This window comes from Notolepis coatsorum (genome assembly GCF_963971535.1).
Source record: "Notolepis coatsorum genome assembly, chromosome: 8".
NCBI lineage: Eukaryota > Metazoa > Chordata > Actinopteri > Aulopiformes > Paralepididae > Notolepis > Notolepis coatsorum.
The window spans coordinates 72,366,496-72,388,351 of NC_140172.1; the positions used below are offsets into that span (position 1 = coordinate 72,366,496).

Consider the following 21,856-nt stretch of genomic DNA (forward strand, 5'->3'; position numbering starts at 1 on the left):
TTGGCTGGTGAAAGCGTCTGCAATCTGGTACCGTCGCTCAGGCTGGCCGCTTGCTGCGATAGAGAATGAGACATTCTCGCCCTTTATCGTCTTCAAATCTCGTCTTATTGTCCGAATTGTCATTTGGGTTTCGCTTCCCCGCAGCCCTAGCTGGGCCGCAGCGGAGGCGAGCAGCAGGGTCTTCTCTGACCCGTCATCGAGGACGGCGTAAGTGTCCAGGACTTTATTCTGGTAGCTTAGTGTCACACGCACTACTTTTAGGAGTACTCGGGCTCCACTGCTGCTGGCGGGATCGATGTACATGACGCTCGCTTTGCGGCTGGATGGTGCAGGTGAAGGGCGCCGTCTGTTACTGTCGTGAAGTATGTCCAGATGGGCTCCATCGCACTTGGTGCACCTTTTCTTTAAGCGGCATTCGGCTGCCATGTGTGAGCGCGCACAGCGAAAACAGCGCTTGTTGGACTTTATCCATTGACCTGCTTCCTCCGCGTTCAGCTTGGGGAAGGAGTCACATTGCGCTAGCCAGTGTTCTTTCTCACAGTAGGAGCACACTATCTTCCACTTCTCCGTTCTGGAGGGGGTACTGTGGCTCCTGCTGCTCGGTACTGACTCCGATTGGTGCATCACAGTCACCGATCTTCTTCCATCATTTAGTCGTCTGGTTCCTTCTCTGGAGCCAGGGGTGCTCCGTCCGAATGTATCTAGCCGTAGGCTGCTGACTTCTCTCGCCAGGAAGTCTGCTAGATCGAGGAGGTTCGGTTCGGGGCCATTCGGGTCTCTGTGGTCCCTCTGCCGCCTAAAGCGCTCCTGACGAGCGGGCGGCAGCTTCTCCAGGATCCTTTCCACATTTGAGTTGGCGTAAAGTTCATGCCTCCCCTTCTCTCTTTGCGCTCCCAACATCCCTACCAGGGACTGCACTCTGATGGACAGGTCGTCCAGTGCTCGATTGTCTATTGCTGGGGGTAAGCGGTCGATGTGTCGGATCTCCTGGATCACGTAATCCCATATGCGCCCATACCTCTGGTCCAATGCTACCAGCGCTGCTGTGTATGGGGTGGTGGAAGTCGCGTAGGCGAGCGCTATATTATGTGCGCGGGGCACCTTTAAGTGCTGCAGTAGGATGGCGTATTTGTGGCGTTCATCCAATACATCCACCAACATGGTCTCCAGACACATGCGGAGTTCTGTATACTGGGCCCGGTTCTCTTGGGTGAAGTCGGGTACCATAGGCGTGCCAATGTATGACGCTGACTGTGGATACATCGGCGAGCGTTGGGGGAGAGGCCTCCTAGGCGAGTCTCCTCCCGCTCCTTGGTATGGGCTGGTACCGGCAGTGTACCATGGCCCGCTTGTCCAGGTGCTGTTCCTCGGTGCGGGTCGTGCGTCGTGCTCACCCGTGTATAGAGTCGGGGGTCTGTAGCGCAGCTCCGCGGGAGTATAGCCTGGGCTGTACCGGACCTCCTGGTCCGGTAGAGTACTGTGCTGTCTTCGGGCATGGTTCTCCTCCTCTTCCTCTTCGTCTTCAGTTAGGTCATCCAGTGCTTGTAGTCTCTGGTTTAGCCTCTCCACAGGATATGCCGCTCCTTCCCGGTTGCTAGGTCTCGCTTGGACCGGTGGGGGGAGGTGGTCTGTGGGGGGTATAGACCTCGTCTGTTGGTCAAGTTCAGGGTTGTTTACTCGGCTAGGGGATGCCGCCCTGGAGGTGTGTCTAGACGAGTTCCTGGAGCCTCTGGCGGAGGGAGAGGGTGTTGTCCGTCTGATCAGCTGTTCTATTAGTTGCGACTGCTGTCTGTCGCGCGCTGCGTCCCGTTGAGCACCGGCTCGTTCTCGGGCCACATTCTCTTCCATCTGAATGCGTCTTATTTCTAGACGTATCTGCTCGTGTTCGCTTCGCTGCTGGATCTGCAGTCGGTCGCGTTCAGCAGCGGCGTTCAGGCTGATGAGGAAGGCCTGCTGTAGGGTCCTCTCTGCCTCGCTGGGAGAAGGCGGTTGTATAGGGGAGCCTTCCCTCGGGGTACTCCTTGCGGAGCCTTGGAGCTCTATCTCCACGGTGCTCTCCCCGTCTTCTTCCGTGCCGAGTTCTCTCTCGGTAGCGTTGTATTCCTCCCGGGACTCATCGGGGACTACTTCTTCAGTACTGGCGGGATGTGAAGTCATGTCTGGTTCCCACTGGTCCCCACCGTGAACTTGGTCAGTTACATTAGAGCCCGTAGGGGCCTCTATGGTCGGGGTAGTCTGGGCGTTGGGGTTAGACATACTTTTACTTTCTAGTTTTACCGCGTTTACTGTTAGTAGAAGACTAGGTTGTTGACTGACAGCGTAAGCCTCTAAGTACTGAGGGAGCCGTCGTTCGCGCTGCGGGCGTTGGTTAGGAGGATCGTTTCGTGGAGTGTTCATCATAGGCCATTTCAATATTAATAACACTATATTAATATTACACTAATTACCCTCCGGCTCGAAGGACCAAATGTAACTGAGGGGTACAATTCCCTGACTGTATTACTAGATATGATACTTACTACCACTACCTTTGTACTTAATATTCGGCCACCCAGTACACGGCATAAATATATTATCATGAACACTCTCACGTAGATGAAACGGATCCAACACAAATGTACGAATTAGAAACAGGTCTTTATTTCCTACACAGCGATGGTGTGTAGAATAAGCACTTAATCACTTAATTACATTTATGAATTGAAATAGTATGCACTTTTATGGCAAGGAGTATTCGTCGGTATATCAATAGATAATGTCCAATCTCTGAAGGCGCAGGTGGTAAATATACGACCTGGAATAGTTAAGGAATAACAGCAATGATACTTTAATGATTATAGGCTGGATACACTAGAGGGGGTTAATCCGGTCGCTTGTAAGCCGACAGGAGTAGGAGGGGGGGGGGTAGAATCCAGCTGCCTCGTCCGGCCAAGGGTATCCCAGGAGAACCCACTGTAGTGCCGTTCAATGCGCCGGCGATCCTTGGACCACAGATGAAAGCAGGTGGACTCTTTGTGGGCCGGCTCTCTCCGGTCCACGGGGGAGAGATGTGGAGAGACCTCGTCTTGCAGAGCGTCTCCTCACCTTGCGTCCTCTCCAGGGGGGGGGGGTTCCAACACACGGTAGTGTCGGGGGTCTTTATCCATAGAATAATCAAAGTATCCAAAGCATAATCCGTGCCTGGGAAGGCGGGCTGTCGTCGGTAGAATAATCCGGTATACAGGTCCACTCGCTCGTCGGCTCTGGGGCTCCTCGGGTGCAGCTTCACATAGGGTCAACCACCCTGGGTAAGCAGCCAGTTCTCTGCCCGAAACGATGGGGTACTGACTACGGTAGTATTCTCACCGCACGAAGCACTATATATTAACAGACTATTATTAGCTTAATAGACTACGTCCAACTCGACGATATAGTGCCAAATATGACTATTCAAATATTAATATACACGATGTCTCAATACCGATGGTAGGCCGAACTTGGCCTTACTCCCACACGTGGCATCGCGGGGAGGCTTTACGTCTGTGACTCTATTGGAGGGTAAGAAACTGGACTGAAAAGAAAGTCCTACTTTAGTAGCGCAGTATATATACGCACTATGAACAAATAGTCCCATTAGTGGTGCGGTAGCCAAATTCCTACGCGGAACTAGGACTTGTTCGTACATGTCGAGCGGTACGTTTGAACTGGGTCTGAGGGGTATGGCAGCCTGGCACCAAGGTCTCGACCAATAGTAGAATGGAGACTATTATGGGATGTTCAGTAGGCTAGAATGGATATTCAATGCATATTGTACAAGGAATATACAAGGGATATCAGGGAATATTAGAGAATATACAAATACAATTAAATATATATATATAAATAAATATATATATTCGGTTTAATCTGGCCCTTCACAACAGTACCCATTCTGCAATCTGTTAATAACGTTTTCAATCAAACGTGACGAGCCAGGCCAATTTTAGCATGTTTATTTATGGAATATGCAATCTAACAGCTAACGTGAACTTTACAGTTAATTACATGGATAATAATGTAGTTAGTTCATTCCAGGCCACCATTAGGCTCTAAAATTCATAGGCAGTAGCCTATAAATGAAAATGAAATATAAATGCAATATATCATAATGATCCATTTAGATTAGATGTCAACATTAAACAATAAACACTCTTAAAATTAAGTGCAACCAGTGAGATTAAATTAAAACACTTTGTTTTATTTATAACATGATGTTGCTCCTTTTTATTTAGGCAAGAAGCATCAAATTCTGATGAAAGCACGACTAAATCCAGGTCCTGCATTAGCGGATTATTTCCAGCAGACAAGCAATGCATCAAGCAGCACAGCTACATCCACACCAACAAGCAGCAGTGTAGTGAGAGCCAGTACAGTGGAAGCAGCCAGTGGAGTAGCTTGCAGTGGAGTTGCCCCTCTACCATCCACAGGCTCATCCAAGAACCAGTCAACTAGCAACACCACAGGCACCATTAAATCATTTGTTACCTCTAATCCAACACTTCAAGCTGAAATATGCTGGGCAACAAAAGCTGTAACCAGCCACTATTCCTACCATTCATGTAATGACATGGGGGCCATGTTTCAAACAATGTTTCCTGACAGTGAGATAGCAAAACAATTTACTTGTGGGGAGAATAAAGTGGCATACCTCACCACATTTGGGATAGCTCCTCATTTCTCTTCCCTGATGAAGGCCAAAGCCAAGAAAGAATCGGGATATGTACTTCTGTTTGATGAAAGTCTAAATCGGGAAATGAAGAAATGCCAGCTTGACATGCACATGAGATTCTGGGATGATAATCGAGTAAACTCAAGGTATCTGACATCTTTTTTCATGGGCCATCACACCGCAAAACAAATACATGAGAAGGTTGAGGCAGTGTGTTCGGATATCGGCTTCCAAAACCTGATTCAGCTGTCTATGGATGGCCCAAATGTTAACTGGAAGCTATTCTCCCTGGCCCAGCAAAACATAGAAGAACAAACAGGCAAGACGATGCTAAATGTAGGAAGCTGTGGTTTGCATATACTACACAATTCCTTCAGAGGAGGGTGTGCATCCACAGACTGGGAGCTAGGAAATGCTCTGTCGAGCCTTAAATGGCTATTCAAAGATGTTCCAGCTCGTAGGGAGGACTATACAGCAGTCACTGGTTCCTTGTCCTTCCCTCTTGACTTCTGTAGTCATCGATGGCTGGAAAATGTGGAGGTGGCTGAGCGTGCACTAGAGATTTTGCCTTCTCTGAAAATGTACATTAATGCAGCCAAAACGAAAATAGTAACGGAACCATCTACTAAGTCTTTCTTTTCTTTTGATCCACTTTTTCTCCCATTTTTCTATATTTTCTCCCATCCCAATTTCGTATCATCCAATTCAACCCTCCCCTGTCACGAACGCTGTTTCTTGCCTCCCACAAGCCGGCTGCAATGTGGACTAAGTCATACATAGCACAAGTCCCCTCCGGTACTTGAGGTAACAGCAGTCGCATCTTTTCACCTGCGCAGCTCGATCTCTCAGTGTCGAGGAGTAACGAGTGGGAGGCTCACGCTGCCCCCGACACTTCCTGATTCTACTGCGCAGGCGCACCAACCGACTTGTAGGAGTCGCTTGTTCACAACGCCCGATCCCCACCCTTCAGTTTCCCTCCCTGTAATACGGCCAATGTGTATTACTGCGGACGACCAGCTAAACTGAAAACAATGTGGAGAGCTGGATTCGAACACGCGAATCCTAGCGTCTCCACACTGGTGGCGAGTGCCTTGCCCACTACACCACCTAGCCGCCCCATCTACTAAGTCTTTCAAGACTGCTCAGATGATTGTTCAAGATGACCTCTTCCCAGCAAAGCTCAACTTCTTTCTAATGGTGGCTAGGGAAATAACACCATTTTTGAAGTTATACCAGACCGACAAACCCATGCTGCCGTTTATGAGTGTGGATCTCACCAATATGCTGAGGAGTCTAATGGAGAAGTTCATCAAGCCCAGTGTCATGAAGGACGCAACTACCACAGTGAAGCTTCTCCAAGTTGATTATGCTGACCCAGTCAACCACATGGATGTCACCAAACTGAGTGTGGGATTTGTCACAGAGCGAGCTCTGCAGGAGCACATGAAGAAGAACTCAAATGCTGAGAGGCTGAGGCTGGAGTTCAGGCAGAACTGTAAGGTGTTTTTGCTGAAGATGGTCTCCAAGCTTTTTGAAAAGGCTCCACTCAAGTATCCTCTTGTTAGAAGCATCTCTGTCCTGGATCCTAGGGAGCTCATCAAGAGCAAAGAGAGAAGCACCCGGAAACTCACCACTTGTCTGCGGCTCCTTGTTGAAACTGGCCGCATTGAAGAGAAATCATGTGATGAGATTCTGAGGGAGTTTGGTCACTTCTATGACTACAGCTTGATGTCAGTGTCGGATCCCTTTAGGAACTTCAACCCAGAAAGTGGAAGGTTGGATGAATTCTATCATGAATGTTTATCCAACAAAGCAGAGTGGCGCCATCTATGGGGAGTAATAAAACTCCTCCTGATCCTTTCACACGGTCAAGCCACTGTCGAGAGAGGGTTTTCGGTCAACAAAGAAGTGATGGTGTAGAACCTCAAAGAGCATTCATTGATTGCCCAGCGGGTTATTCATGACCATGTGCAGAGTGTTGGAGGGCTGCTCAACATAGCCTACACAAAGGAGCTACTCCTCTCTGCAGCTGCTGCCAGGCAGAAGTATCACATGTATCTTGATGACCAAAAACGTCTAAAGCAAGATAAGCAGAAGGCACAGAAGAGGAAAGGACTAATGGAGGAGATAACCGAGATAAAGGCCAAAAAAAAGAGAATGGAGGAGGATATAAGGGTCCTCCTGAAGTCTGCTGATGCCAATGCAGAAAAAGCTGAGTCTATAGGGAAATTGAGCTTCATCTCAAAGTCCAATGGCCTTCGAAGAGCTGCAAAAGAAAAAGAAATAAGTCTAGAGACTGTGGAGAAACAGCTAACCGACAAACTCAAGGAACTGAAGGACACTCCCTAATAGGCCCGGCCCTATTTGGTCTAACTAGGCCAATTATATTTTTTGCACTATTTTGTGTTCGATGCAGTGTTTTTCTCAAGGAGATGTTTTTCTTTTGCACAATACAAAGTGTTTGATTTTGTATACATTTAAGGCTCAAGGAGCTGATTGACTGCCTACCTCAAAGACTTATTATTTAGCACTTTTTTTGAGTAAATATTTAATTAATGTTCGCACTATTTTGTGTTGTTCGATGCAGTTTTTTCTCAAGGAGATATGTTTTGCTTTTAAAGTGTTTAATGTTTTAAGGCTCAAGGGGCTAATTGACTGCCTACCTCAAAGACTTCTTATTTTGCACATTTTGAGTAAATATTTAATTTACCACAGCCTGTTTGCACTATTTTGTGTTGTTCGATGCAGTTTTTTCTCAAGGAGATATGTTTTGCTTTTAAAGTAAAAGTGTTTGATTTTGTATACATTTTGTATACATTACATACATACATAAGGCTCCAGGAGCTGATTGACTGCCTACCTCAAAGTCTGTTCTCTTATTTTGCAAATTTTCATTAAATATTTGATTGAAATTGAAGTTTTATCTGGTGATTATTTGAGTGATTGTTTACCTACAGGAATGAACTAACTACCTTAACATTATTATCCATGTAATTTACTGTAAAGTTCACGTTAGCTGTTAGATTGCATATTCCATAAATTAACATGCTAAAATTGGCCTGGCTCGTCACGTTTGATTGATTGATTGAAAACATTATTAACAGATTGCAGAATGGGTACAATACAGTACGGCTCAATACACACAATTGTTAAGGGGATGCAGACCAGAGCAATACTTTCGTCTTGTTTACATCAGGGTCCCCCATTTTCAATTCATCATGACATTTATGACATACACGACATACAGATATACAGTAAGGTTACTGCATAACACATGGGCTCAGCCAGGTTATATATGATGCCAAGTCTACATAATTTTGGTTGTTTATAACTTTATAGCACAATAACATCTGATTTAATGTGATGGAAGAAGTGAAATAATCATTGAGTAAATATTTAATTTACCACAGCCGCATAAGATGCTGGAAAATCTTGAAAATGCACCTTGAAAATGCTTGAAAAGTGCTTGCATTTTGCCTTGGAAAAGGTGTACAAACCCTGGCTACTGTACATGTAAACACTAATCGTGTGTGTGTGTGTGTGTGTGTGTGTGTGTGTGTGTGTGTGTGTGTGTGTGTGTGTGTGTGTGTGTGTGTGTGTGTGTGTGTGTGTGTGTGTGTGTGTGTGTGTGTGTGTGTGTGTGTGTGTGTGTGTGTGTGTGTGTGTGTGTGTGTGTAGTCTCTCAGCTCAGGCCCTGCAGGAGAACATCGCTCCTCTCCTCACGCTCCTCAGGGAGTCTGTCCAGCTCAACCTGGCCCCACCCGGCCACTTCCTGCTGCTGGGGTCAGTACATTACTTTGTTTACATTAGGCCCCACCCGGCCACTTCCTGCTGCTGGGGTCAGTACATTACTTTGTTTACATTAGGCCCCACCGGGCCACTCCCTGCTGCTGGGGTCAGTACATTACTTTGTTTACATTAGGCCCCACCGGGCCACTCCCTGCTGCTGGGGTCAGTACATTACTTTGTTTACATTAGGCCCCACCCGGCCACTTCCTGCTGCTGGGGTCAGTACATTACTTTGTTTACATTAGGCCCCACCTGCTGCTGGGGTCAGTACATTACTTTGTTTACATTAGGCCCCACCTGCTGCTGGGGTCAGTACATTACTTTGTTTACATTAGGCCCCACCTGCTGCTGGGGTCAGTACATTACTTTGTTTACATTAGGCCCCACCTGCTGCTGGGGTCAGTACATTACTTTGTTTACATTAGGCCCCACCTGCTGCTGGGGTCAGTACATTACTTTGTTTACATTACTGTATAAGATAAGTTCTATATCCCCCTCTATCTCTCACACTGTTCTCTCTCTCCTCTCTCTCTCTCTATCTCTATCTCTATCTCTCTCACATGCTCTCTCTCTTTCCCTCTCTCTCTCTATTTCCCTCTCTCCCTCTCTTTCCCCCTCTCTCTTTCATTCACACTCTCTGTCTATGAATGCTTACTGAGTGGAGAATATACTGTAGATGTAGACAAACCACAACCCCCTAATGTCCTTCCTCAGTCTGTCTTGTTCCAATAATATGCATATACTATTATAATGTGTTTGTATTAGGGCTGGGCGATATGACGATATTATATAAATATCGGGTACAGTTCATTAACGATACACTTTTTAAACGTATCGTGGATATCGTGATGTTTTGCCCAAGAGGATTGTGTCGCGTCAATCTGGTCCACACATTGAAACTTTTGAACAGCGCCGCCCCACACACACACTACTGCATCAAAGTTACTACTTATGATAACAAAGGCATTCGTTTTGTGGCATTAACGTTATATAGTTACACGTTCAATAACATCAGCGTATTTACATAGCAACGTCCGAGGTCGACCTAGATATAGCAAGCATTAGTCGTTCATATTTCAGCCCGTGCTGACTCAGTTGTGCCCATTCTGCGGTCTGTTAATAAAGTTTTCAATCAGACCGATGTATGGAAAGGCTTTTATTATAACATCCGTTGCAGTAAAATCATTATGCCTCCAGTCATCCTGCGGAGCTAAAAGCTAAACGTCGGCCGCAGGGAGCTACCGCTACCATTGTTGTTGTCATTGAGCTCTCCAATGGCGGAAGTAAAAAATTAATACGCGCTTGCCGATTGGTGCTAAGAACAGCAGGGCGGGTGCAAGCGGTGTGACGTAATTGGCAGACTCGACTGTCAATCAAAATGATTCTGTTTGCCGTCTGAATGAATGAAAACGTTATTAACAGATTGCAGCATGGGTACAATACAGTACAGCTCAATACAACAACAGTGGACTGGAGGATGCAGACCAGAGAAAGACTTTCGTCTTGTTTACATCAGGGTCCCCCATTTTCAATTCATCATATTTCATATCTAAATCATATAATATCTCATTGCTAAATATATGCAATATATAATCTAATAATCCAATAATCTAAATCTAATATATAATATAAAAATGCTAAAAGCATGGGTATTTTATTTTGTCTTTAATGTTAGCTTGCAAACTCAAATACTGTCTTGGTAAGCCTCATAATGAATTGTTTGGGGAAAAAAAGAAAAACATCGTGATGCGTATCGCCGAAAGGTCAGAAAATATCGTCATATCATATTTAGTTTGTATATATGCATGCATGTCTTTACAATAAAATATTTTTATTTTTATTTTTTTTAATGCTGTTTTCAGTTATCTAACAACGATGAATTAGTATTTCATTCCTCTTGTTTTTAACAGAATCCTCAATGACTTTGTCAACCGACTCCTCAACCTGGACAACAAGAAGGACACCAGAGACATCCAGGTATGATGGTAGAGAGAGAGAGAGAGAGAGAGAGAGAGAGAGAGAGAGAGAGAGAGAGAGAGAGAGAGAGAGAGAGAGAGAGAGAGAGAGAGAGAGAGAGAGAGAGAGAGAGAGAGAGAGAGAGAGAGAGAGAGAGAGAGAGAGAGAGAGAGAGAGAGAGAGAGAGAGAGAGAGAGAGAGAGAGAGAGAGAGAGAGAGAGAGAGAGAGAGAGAGAGAGAGAGAGAGAGAGAGAGAGAGAGAGAGAGAGAGAGAGAGAGAGAGAGAGAGAGAGAGAGAGAGAGAGAGAGAGAGAGACTGTGATGTTCAGGTGATATTAATTACAGGTGTGTAGTTGTGGGTTTCCTCTGTGTTGTTCTGTAGTTGTAAGTTTCCTGTGTTGTTGTGTAGTTGTAGGTTGCCTCTTGTTGTGTAGTTGTGGGTTGCCTCTTGTTGTGTAGTTGTGGGTTTCCTCTTGTTGTATAGTTGTGGGTTGCCTCTTGTTGTGTAGTTGTGGGTTTCCTCTTGTTGTGTAGTTGTGGGTTTTCCTCTGTCTTGTTGTGTAGTTGTGGGTTTCCTGTGTGTAGTTGTGGGTTTCCTGTGTGTTGTTGTGGGTTTCCTCTTGTTGTGTAGTTGTGGGTTTCCTCTTGTTGTGTAGTTGTGGGTTGCCTCTTGTTGTGTAGTTGTGGGTTTCCTCTTGTTGTGTAGTTGTGGGTTTTCCTCTGTCTTGTTGTGTAGTTGTGGGTTTCCTCTTGTTGTGTAGTTGTGGGTTTTCCTCTGTCTTGTTGTGTAGTTGTGGGTTTCCTGTGTGTAGTTGTGGGTTTCCTGTGTGTTGTTGTGTAGTTGTGGGTTTCCTCTTGTTGTGTAGTTGTGGGTTTTCCTCTGTCTTGTTGTGTAGTTGTGGGTTTCCTGTGTGTAGTTGTGGGTTTCCTGTGTGTTGTTGTGTAGTTGTGGGTTTCCTCTTGTTGTGTAGTTTTGAGTTTCCTGTGTGTAGTAGTGGGTTTCCTCTTGTTGTGTAGTTGTGGGTTTTCTGTGTTGTTGTGTAGTTGTGGGTTTCCTCGTGTTGTGTTGTTGTGTAGTTGTGGGTTTTCCTCTGTCTTGTTGTGTAGTTGTGGGTTTCCTGTGTGTAGTTGTGGGTTTCCTGTGTGTTGTTGTGTAGTTGTGGGTTTCCTCTTGTTGTGTAGTTGTGGGTTTTCCTCTGTCTTGTTGTGTAGTTGTGGGTTTCCTGTGTGTAGTTGTGGGTTTCCTGTGTGTTGTTGTGTAGTTGTGGGTTTCCTCTTGTTGTGTAGTTTTGAGTTTCCTGTGTGTAGTAGTGGGTTTCCTCTTGTTGTGTAGTTGTGGGTTTCCTGTGTTGTGTAGTTGTGGGTTTCCTGTGTGTAGTTGTGGGTTTCCTCTGAGTACTCTGGGTTTCTCTGCTGTTGCCCTTGAGCAAGGCACTGACATTACAACTGGAGTTGGTCCCTGGGCGCGGCACTGTGGCTCCTCACTGCTCCTCAGTGGTCAGGATGCAGAGGAGTAATAAAGTATAATGTAACTTCTAGGAGGAGTAATAAAGTATACGGTTACTTGTAGGAGGAGTAATAAAGTATAATGTAACTTCTAGGAGGAGTAATAAAGTATAATGTAACTTCTAGGAGGATTAATAAAGTATAAGGTAACTTCTAGGAGGATTAATAAAGTATAAGGTAACTTTTAGGAGGAGTAATAAAGTATAATGTAACTTGTAGGAGGATTAATAAAGTATAATGTAACTTCTAGGAGGATTAATAAAGTATAATGTAACTTCTAGGAGGATTAATAAAGTATAATGTAACTTCTAGGAGGATTAATAAAGTATAATGTAACTTCTAGGAGGATTAATAAAATATAAGGTAACTTCTAGGAGGAGTAATAAAGTATAATGTAACTTGTAGGAGGATTAATAAAATATAAGGTAACTTCTAGGAGGAGTAATAAAGTATAATGTAACTTCTAGGAGGATTAATAAAGTATAATGTAACTTCTAGGAGGAGTAATAAAGTATAAGGTAACTTCTAGGAGGATTAATAAAATATAAGGTAACTTCTAGGAGGAGTAATAAAGTATAATGTAACTTGTAGGAGGATTAATAAAGTATAATGTAATTTCTAGGAGGATTAATAAAGTATAATGTAACTTCTAGGAGGATTAATAAAATATAAGGTAACTTCTAGGAGGAGTAATAAAGTATAACGTAACTTCTAGGAGGATTAATAAAATATAAGGTAACTTCTAGGAGGATTAATAAAGTATAAGGTAACTTCTAGGAGGATTAATAAAATATAAGGTAACTTCTAGGAGGATTAATAAAGTATAAGGTAACTTCTAGGAGGATTAATAAAGTATACAGTAACTTGTAGGAGGATTAATAAAGTATAAGGTAACTTCTAGGAGGATTAATAAAGTATAAGGTAACTTCTAGGAGGATTAATAAAGTATAATGTAACTTGTAGGAGGATTAATAAAGTATAAGGTAACTTCTAGGATGATAAAAAATATATAAGGTAACTTCTAGGAGGATTAATAAAGTATAATGTAACTTGTAGGAGGATTAATAAAGTATAAGGCAACTTGTAGGAGGATTAATAAAGTATAAGGCAACTTCTAGGATGATTAAAAAAATATAAGGTAACTTCTAGGTGGATTAATAAAGTATAATGTAACTTGTAGGAGGATTAATAAAGTATAAGGTAACTTGTAGGAGGATTAATAAATTATTATTTAACTTGTAGGAGGTAACCCAGAAGATCTTGGAAGCAGTAGGAGGGGTCGCTGGCTCGTCTCTGGAGCAGACCAGCTGGCTCAGTCGCAACCTAGAGGTCAAAGTTCAACCACAGGTGTGCCCTGAGGCAGAGGAGCCTGATGACGCTGACGGGGACCTCTATGGTAAGATAAGATATACACATATCAGAACCACATATCATATATCAACACATACAGTATCATCACATATCCACACCATATCACCACATATCCACATCACATATCATCACATATGTGCATATCTGTTTGTGGAGTGAGATTATGGAATGGATTGGACGAGGAGGTTAAACTGAGTAAAACATAAACCAGTTTAAAAGAAAGTTAAAAAAAGGAATATTGGAAAGGTATAAGGAGGAGGGTGAACATGACGTTTGGCATTAAAAGGAATATGTTATATAGAATATGTATTAACTAGTCAGACTCATGTACGTCTGGTTGAGATTAGGCTTGGGCGGTATACATTTTTTCATACTGTCATACCTTGCTGACATAATACCCCGGTATGGGTATTATGACGGTATGACTTTCATTTTCATCAGTTAACAATATACTCGTTATTACCATACATAACGCTTATGTTGACATTAGGGCCGTTCTTTCAACCTAAAAGTGCACTTTCTTCAACCTCGAACCTAAATTCCTTAGCAACCCGTGTTGCCAAAGTAAACAAAAGAAATAAAAAACAGTGCACACGTTCGAGACACAGATATGAAACGAGTCATACGGAACAAATAACGTATAACGGAGGCTGAAATTAGAGCAATGTGAGTCACAAACTCACGACCGTAGTACACAACTACACATACAGACGCATAAAATGTATTCTGCATTGATTAAGTTAATCAAAACCCAGCTTAAGCCATTAAACCCATGTAGTGAATCGCGAAGCCAATACGCACACACACAGTCAAACTGGAACGGTTTACCAAACATACACTCCCAGCATTCATATCTTATATGAATATCTTATATCCCAGCAACATAACATAACTTACTTACCCAAACAACGTGTCCCCGACGACCCAGAGTCCACTCATGCACAAATCCATTTCAAAACAGGAACACGCGCGTGGCTCTGCTGAGCTCTGACTGAGAGAGGGAAAGACAGACTGCCCTGCCCTCTGCTGGCGCATGCTCAAGTTTCTCAAGTTTCTTTAATAGTTGTCATACAGAAGTACAGAATACTTTCATACAAAATGCTTCTTACTGTTACGCTCCAGAGACTGTGCTAGACAAGATAGTATCAAATAACATAGTATAGCATGTAATTTTAGAAGAAGAAAATGAGGTCACAGTGTTCGGTATAGACATATGTACAATGTTCTGAGTTACCATATAATATACAATACTATACAGTGTACTAATGTACAGTACTATATAGTGCAAAGCAGAAATGGGATGAGGTACAATTTAGGTACAATTTACAGTAAGGTGTACGAGTTGTAGTGCAATCCTTCATCAATAAATATAAAGTGTGGGGAGTGGGTGCTACAGTGTGTTTGTTTAAAGTGGGTGTGTGCTATAAAGTGTGTGGAGTGGGTGCTACAGTGTGTTTGTTTAAAGTGAGTGTGTGCGTGTGGATGTGTGTGCTATGTGCGTTTGGTGGTTGTTGTTGTGTAGTGTTCATTCATTGTTCGTTTAGCAGCCTGATGGCCTGCTTTCTGCTGTGCACACCATTGGCGCACAGTCTGTGACGTCACGGTATTGAAAATCATACCGACGGGATTTAGAAATATCCTGGTATACCGTAATACCGTCATACCGCCCAAGCCTAGTTGAGATGTCAGGGGAATGTGGGAAACAGCTATGTTACATGTTGTATGTATATCAATTGATGGTCAGGGTGTGGGGAATGGAAATTCACAAGCTTAGCTTCTTCCATCCCCCTTTTCAAACCATTAACTGGTGTCTGTTACTGTTGTCTATTGTTTTGTGGTGGTTATTGTACTGTTTTGTGGTTGTCTTGTATTGTATAGGTAATAATAATATAATGCAGGACCTGTCGCAGAGGTCTTTATTCGGCATGCAATGACACTCAATGTTTTAGTGGCACACACAGTGGTTAGTTTTTAACACACACACACACCGGAACACACACGCATGCATTGTCTTTTAGGATCGCCGATGCGATACTCCTCTGCGCTTAACCCATCCCGTCGTACTTCCCCTCAAGGGCAGCCGGGAGCAGACGAGGGCTGTGGCGTGAGCCACGCCCAGGGACCATCCAAGTGCTCCTGCCCGCCTTCATCACGGACGCGACAGCGTTAGCGATCTGTTGTTGTGCATGTTTTTCCATTGGGTTTCTCTTATCGGGGGGGGGGGGGGGACCCTTGCGAGCACGGGGAGAACACGCAAACTCCACACAGAAAGGCCTGGGAGATCACCCACCTGGGTACCTGGCAACGCAGAAACCTGGTCCCCAAGTGGGAATGTTGCATGGTTTGAAATAAATAAATGAATCACATATCATATCATCACATATCACCACATATCATCACATATCAGCACCACATAAGCATATATCAGTAACACATAACAGCACATAACAGGCGGCACAGTGGTGTAGTGGTTAACACTGTCGCCTCACAGCAAGAAGGTCCAGGGTTCGATTCCCGCTTGGGGACCAGGTTTCCATGATGCCAGGTACCCAGGTGGGGTATCTCCCAGGCCTTTCTGTGTGGAGTTTGCATGTTCTCCCCGTGCTCGCAAGGGTTTCCCCCCCGATAAGATAAACCCAATGGAAAAACATGCACAACAACAGATCGCTAATCTGTGGCGTCCTTGACGAAGACGGGCAGGAGCACTTGGATAGGTCCCCGGGCGCGGCCCTCGCCGATGCCTGTCTGCTCCCGGCTGCCCTTGGGGGGAAGGACGACGGGATGGACCGATGGGTTAATTGCAGAGACGAATCGCATCGGCGATCCTACAAAAAACAATGCATGCGTGTGTGTTCCGGTGTGTGTGTGTGCTAACCGCTAAACATTGAGGATAATTGCATGCCAATTAAAGACCTCTGAACAGGTCCTGCATTATTATTATATTATTATTATTATAACAGCACATAACAGCACCCCATAACAGCACAGTTATTATCCATTTATTATTTATTACATTGTGTTTGTTGTCGGAAGAGAATGCACAAAGGTAAAAAAGAACATGCACAAATAGATCATGAAATAATATAAAAATGATTAAAGAAGAAACATAAGTTTAAGCACAAATTCTTAATAAATCTATCATATTTCTCATATTCACATCATATTCGTAAGCATTAGGGACACACTTTTTACTGCCAATAGTTGAGTGCCATGCCTTGAATAGTTTCAAGTTTCAAGTTTCTTTAATAGTTGTCATACAGAAGTACAGAATACTTTTGTACAAAATGCTTCTTACTGTTGCGCTCCAGAGACTGTGCATGACAAGATAAGTATGAAATAAAAACATAGTAAAAATTAGAAGTAAAAAAAGAGGTCACAGTGATGCAGAGCACCTATCCAATCAGAGAGAGAGAGAGAGAGAACGAACTGATTTCTCCACTGCCTGAGCTACAGGGTTAGCTTAGCTAGCGTTAACTGTTTTCCCGCAACGTGGGCATACAGGAATGGCGAGGATGCAAAGCATGTTAGACGCATTTGACCCATTGCTCGCAGAGTTTTCACTGCACATAGAAACAGTGTGATTCGCGAGAGGAGTTGTCACAGGGCTGTGAACGCAGGGCTGAATAGCTAGATGTATGTGAGAGTACCATGATGACGCTCTGTATGAGTTACTCATGATGACGCTCTCGCTCTGTATGAGTTACTCCTCATGATAATGCTCTGTATTTGAGAGTACCATGATGACACTGTATGAGTTACTCCTCATGATGACGCTCTCGCTCTGTATGAGTTACTCATCATGATGACACTCTGTATGTGAGAGTACCATGATGACGCTCTGTATGTGAGAGTACCATGATGACGCTCTGTATGTGAGAGTACCATGATGACGCTCTGTATGTGAGAGTACCCTGATGACGCTCTGTATGTGAGAGTACCATGATAACGCTCTGCATGAGTTACTCATCATGATAACACTCTGTATGAGTTACTCCTCATGATGATGCTCTGTATGTGAGAGTACCATGATAACGCTCTGTATGAGTTACTCCTCATGATGACGCTCTGTATGTGAGAGTACCATGATGACGCTCTGTATGTGAGAGTACCATGATAACGCTCTGTATGAGTTACTCCTCATGATGATGCTCTGTATGTGAGAGTACCATGATGACGCTCTGTATGAGTTACTCCTCATGATGACGCTCTGTATGTGAGAGTACCATGATGACGCTCTGTATGTGAGAGTACCATGATAACGCTCTGTATGTGAGAGTACCATGATAACACTGTATGTGAGAGTACCATGATGACGCTCTGTATATGAGAGTACCATGATAACGCTCTGTATGTGAGAGTACCATGATAACGCTCTGTATGAGTTACTCATCATGATAACGCTCTGTATGAGTTACTCATCATGATAACACTCTGTATGAGTTACTCATCATGAGACGTGAGGTCTGGCTATGTGAGTATCATGATACACCAGAAGTACATTTTCTATGTATACCAGTTCTGTGTTGCAGACCCTTTTCCTGTTACCATGGCAACACTGCTCTGACAAACTGTCACCTCTCCGTTTACTGGTCCACAGGCACTCTCCCTCCCTTTCTCTCTCTCTCCTAAATGTATCTTGGGAGTGTCCCTTCCCTGTTTCCATGGAGACGTGGTGGTCTCTGAGCTCTGTGATTGGCCTGTGGGGGGGTCAGTGGTACTGTGGCCCAGTTGGCAGGAGTCAGAACCTGTCTGGCCTGAGGTGGAAACAATGTAGACTCACAGAGGACTAGTGTTTCTTCTACATTCAGTCACCAGTGGCGGGTCACCAAAACAGGAACATTAAAATGAGATTATGAGATTATTTTTGAGAAAATATCTAAATGAGATTATGAGATTATCCTGAGAAAATATTGAAATAAACAAATTTACGATATGACAAATAACACTATGTGAGAGTACCATGATAACACTCTGTATGCGTTACTAGTTGTGAGTCGTTACTAGTCGTGCCATATTTCACATGGCAATGAAATAACCAATTTTGCAGTGGAGGAGTTGGACGTGCCTTCCTAGAAAGAAGCTCTTACTGTGGTGCTAAATCAACTCACCAACTCTGAGAACAACATCTAAAGCTGCTGGCCCAGATGGAATAACAGGACGCATACTTAAGTCCTGTGCTAACCAGCTAGCCCCTGTGTTCACCGCCATATTTAATAGATCCCTGGCGGATCAGTGGTCCCTGCCTGCTTCAAGATGTCTACCATCATCCCTGTACCAAAGAAACCCTCCCCAACATGTCTCAATGACTACAGACCGGTGGCACTCACCTCTGTGGCCATGAAATGTTTCGAGAGGCTGGTCAAGGATCACATTTGTGCCTCCCTCCCCAGTGATATGGACCCTATGCAATTTGCATACAGGCCAAACAGGTCTACTGATGATGCGGTCTCCCAAGTACTGCACAGCACCCTCTCTCACCTTGACCGCCAGAAGGGGGGCTATGTGAGACTGTTGTTCATTGACTACAGCTCAGCGTTCAACACCATAGTCCCCACCAGACTGGTTGACAAGTTGATCGAGCTGGGTCTGAGCTCCGCTCTGAGCGCCTGGATACTGGACTTTCTGAGCGAAAGGCCCCAGGCGGTCAGGGTGGGGGGTCAGACCTCCAACACCATCACCCTGAGCATCGGGTCCCCCCACGGCTGTGTTCTGAGCCCCCTGCTGTACTCACTATACACACACGACTGTGTGGCCAAGTTCAGCTCCAACTCCATAGTGAAGTTTGCGGACGACACAGTGGTGGTGGGGCTGATCTCGGACAACGACGAGAAGGCCTACCGGGAGGAGGTTGAGGTACTGGAACGCTGGTGCCAGGACAACAGCCTGCTCCTGAACATTGGTAAAACCAAGGAGCTGATCGTGGATTATAGGAGAGGACAGCAGGAGACACACACACCACTTAGGATAAACGGGGCTACCGTGGACAGGGTGAGCAGCTTTAAGTACCTGGGGGTCCACATCTCAGAGGATCTGACATGGACAACACACATAGACTCAGTCATAAAAAAGGCGAAGCAGCGCCTCTACCACCTGAGACAGTTAAGGAAGTTCAGAGTATCTGGGAAGATACTCCAGTCCTTCTACTCCGGAGCTGTAGAGAGCATCTTGACTGGAAACATCACTGCCTGGTATGGAAACAGCACGGCACAGGACAAGAAGGCCCTACAGAGAGTGGTGCGCTCAGCCGAGCGTGCCACGGGTATTGCACTACCACCCCTGCAGGTTCTATACAACAAGAGGTGCAAATCCAGAGCCTGCAGAATAATGAAAGACCCTCACCACCCCAACAACAGCCTGTTCATGCTGCTGAGGTCAGGCAGACGCCTGCGAACACCAGCTACTAGGACAGAGAGACTTCGGCTCAGCTTCCTCCCCCAGGCCATCAGAGCCTTGAACACTGAACTCTCCACACACAAGCACACATGAGCACACACACGACACACACACTGTACACGCTCACACACTAGCAGCCACATTAACATGAGCAAGTACACACTCATGCTGCACACGCTCACACTTATGGCCACTTTACAAAAGGAAAGGTCACTTTAAGAATAGTATAGTATAACTTGAGATTGTATAATATAGCATGTACATAAAGACCCAGTGCCTCATCCGTAGCTAACAGTGTATTGCACTACCACAGGACCTAGCATGTCCTACCATGCTCTGTAAATAACTCATGTACATATACCGATATGCCCTACTCTGTTTACTTGTTTTATTGCACAATGTCGTTCTATTGGATTCTATTATATATTATTACTATTGTATTATGCACATTGTTGCGGGCAAGACCACCCGCATTTCATTGTATACTCGTATGCTGTGACAAATAAAACTCTTGACTTGACTTGACTAAAGATGTACGGTTGCGCTCACCAACTCTGAGAACAACATGTACGGCAGCACTCACCAACTCTGAGAACAATATAAAGATGTACGGCAGCACTCGCCAACTCTTGAGAAAAAGGACAAGGACACCTCAGTTTCACCAATTTATTTAAGTATAATATAAGTTGGTGAGAGCTACCATACATCTTTGGATGTTGTTTTTTGAAAGGTATACAAGTGTCCTTCAAAAACACAAACAATGCACACAGGGCCAGTGTTGAGACTTAAATCAAAATAATAATCTAAATAGCGTGGCAACCTTTACTGGAACCTAAAACTGCGACAAAGGTGAGGACCTGTATGACCCCTAGCTCTGCAACACATTACCCTGTAGGTTTACCGAAAGCTAGTTCAGACCGCTCTCTGTGATCTAAACGTAGGACAGATTTAAAGCAGCGCCACAACCATATGTTAACACTTCAGGTCACGCTAGATTTACTGAAGTCTCAGCCGTCTTGGAATTTTGATCTGTTTTGAAGGACTTGGGTTTACGCTCTTGAAAATCTGTTTAAAGGGAGCATTTTAATGTTGATAATTCTACAGTATATAAACGCTTGATTGCATCCAGTGGTGCGTTATTGAAATCATCTGGGGTGACACGCACCACGTGCACGCGCGCTCCCGGCGCGTGCGCGCGCTCCCGCGAATGCGCATTTAATGTCCCCTCGCTTGGGCACAGACTAAAGACAGTGCCTAATTTGCCTCTACGAATGGAATGTAACACGTCTTCACAACAAGTTAGGTGTGAATGTGTCTGAGAACGTATTTAACACACCTGACGACCGGCGCTATTGATATGCAAATAGCGAGTGAGCTTGCACACCGTGCTACCCCGTCCCATGAACAACGCATGCCTGATTGCATCAGACAAGTCTGTATGTTTCCTCCACACACCAGATTGCAATGAAATTAATGTGAGTTGTTGCAAAGACTGTATGTTTTCTGACACAGAGGTGGCAGCGCCACTGTTAAAGGGGAAATGCATCGCTATTCCTTGCACTATTTGGGCAACTTTACACAATTCCTGTGAGTCTATAGAAAACATCTAAGGTTTTTTTCCAAAAAATTCATTGTTTTATATTTCTAATCAAGTACTCAAAAGCATAATTTTTCAGCCTCAGGATTTCAGGCTGTTATTGGATGGGCTCCGCCCATAAGCGCTTTGAGTGACAGTCACCCACACAGCGTGATACATACAAGAGAGAGAGAGAGAGAGAGAGAGAACGAGCAAGCGAGAGAGAGAGGGAGAGAGAACGAGCAAACGAGAGAGAGAGAGAGACAGACAGAGAGGGAGAGATAGAGAGATGCGTCCCCGACACACATGCAGTCAAGTTTGTGTGTAAATGCTCCGACGAGGGAGAGATGCGTCCCCGACACACACGCAGTCAAGTTTGTGTGTAAATGCTCCGACGAGGGAGAGATGCGTCCCCGACACACACGCAGTCAAGTTTGTGTGTAAATGCTCCAACGAGGGAGAGAGGAGAGATGCGTCCCCTTTTACACACACTCCTGCACGCGGTCCCGCCGGTCCCTCTCTCTCTCTCCCTCTCTATCTCTCTCTATCAGATCACAATCAGCTCAATCTGTGCCATA

General features: G+C 44.6%; 1 protein-coding gene across 1 annotated transcript in view; it reads left to right on the top strand.

Annotated features, from left to right (window-relative positions):
- dop1b (DOP1 leucine zipper like protein B) overlaps positions 1-21,856 on the top strand; it is a 272,141-nt gene that overhangs the window by 159,344 nt on the left and 90,941 nt on the right. Inside the window, exons 27-29 of the mRNA XM_084320857.1 lie at positions 8,366-8,470; positions 10,387-10,453; positions 13,181-13,334. Of these exons, the coding sequence (XP_084176983.1) occupies positions 8,366-8,470; positions 10,387-10,453; positions 13,181-13,334 (326 nt within the window). The remainder of the gene's footprint in view (positions 1-8,365; positions 8,471-10,386; positions 10,454-13,180; positions 13,335-21,856) is intronic.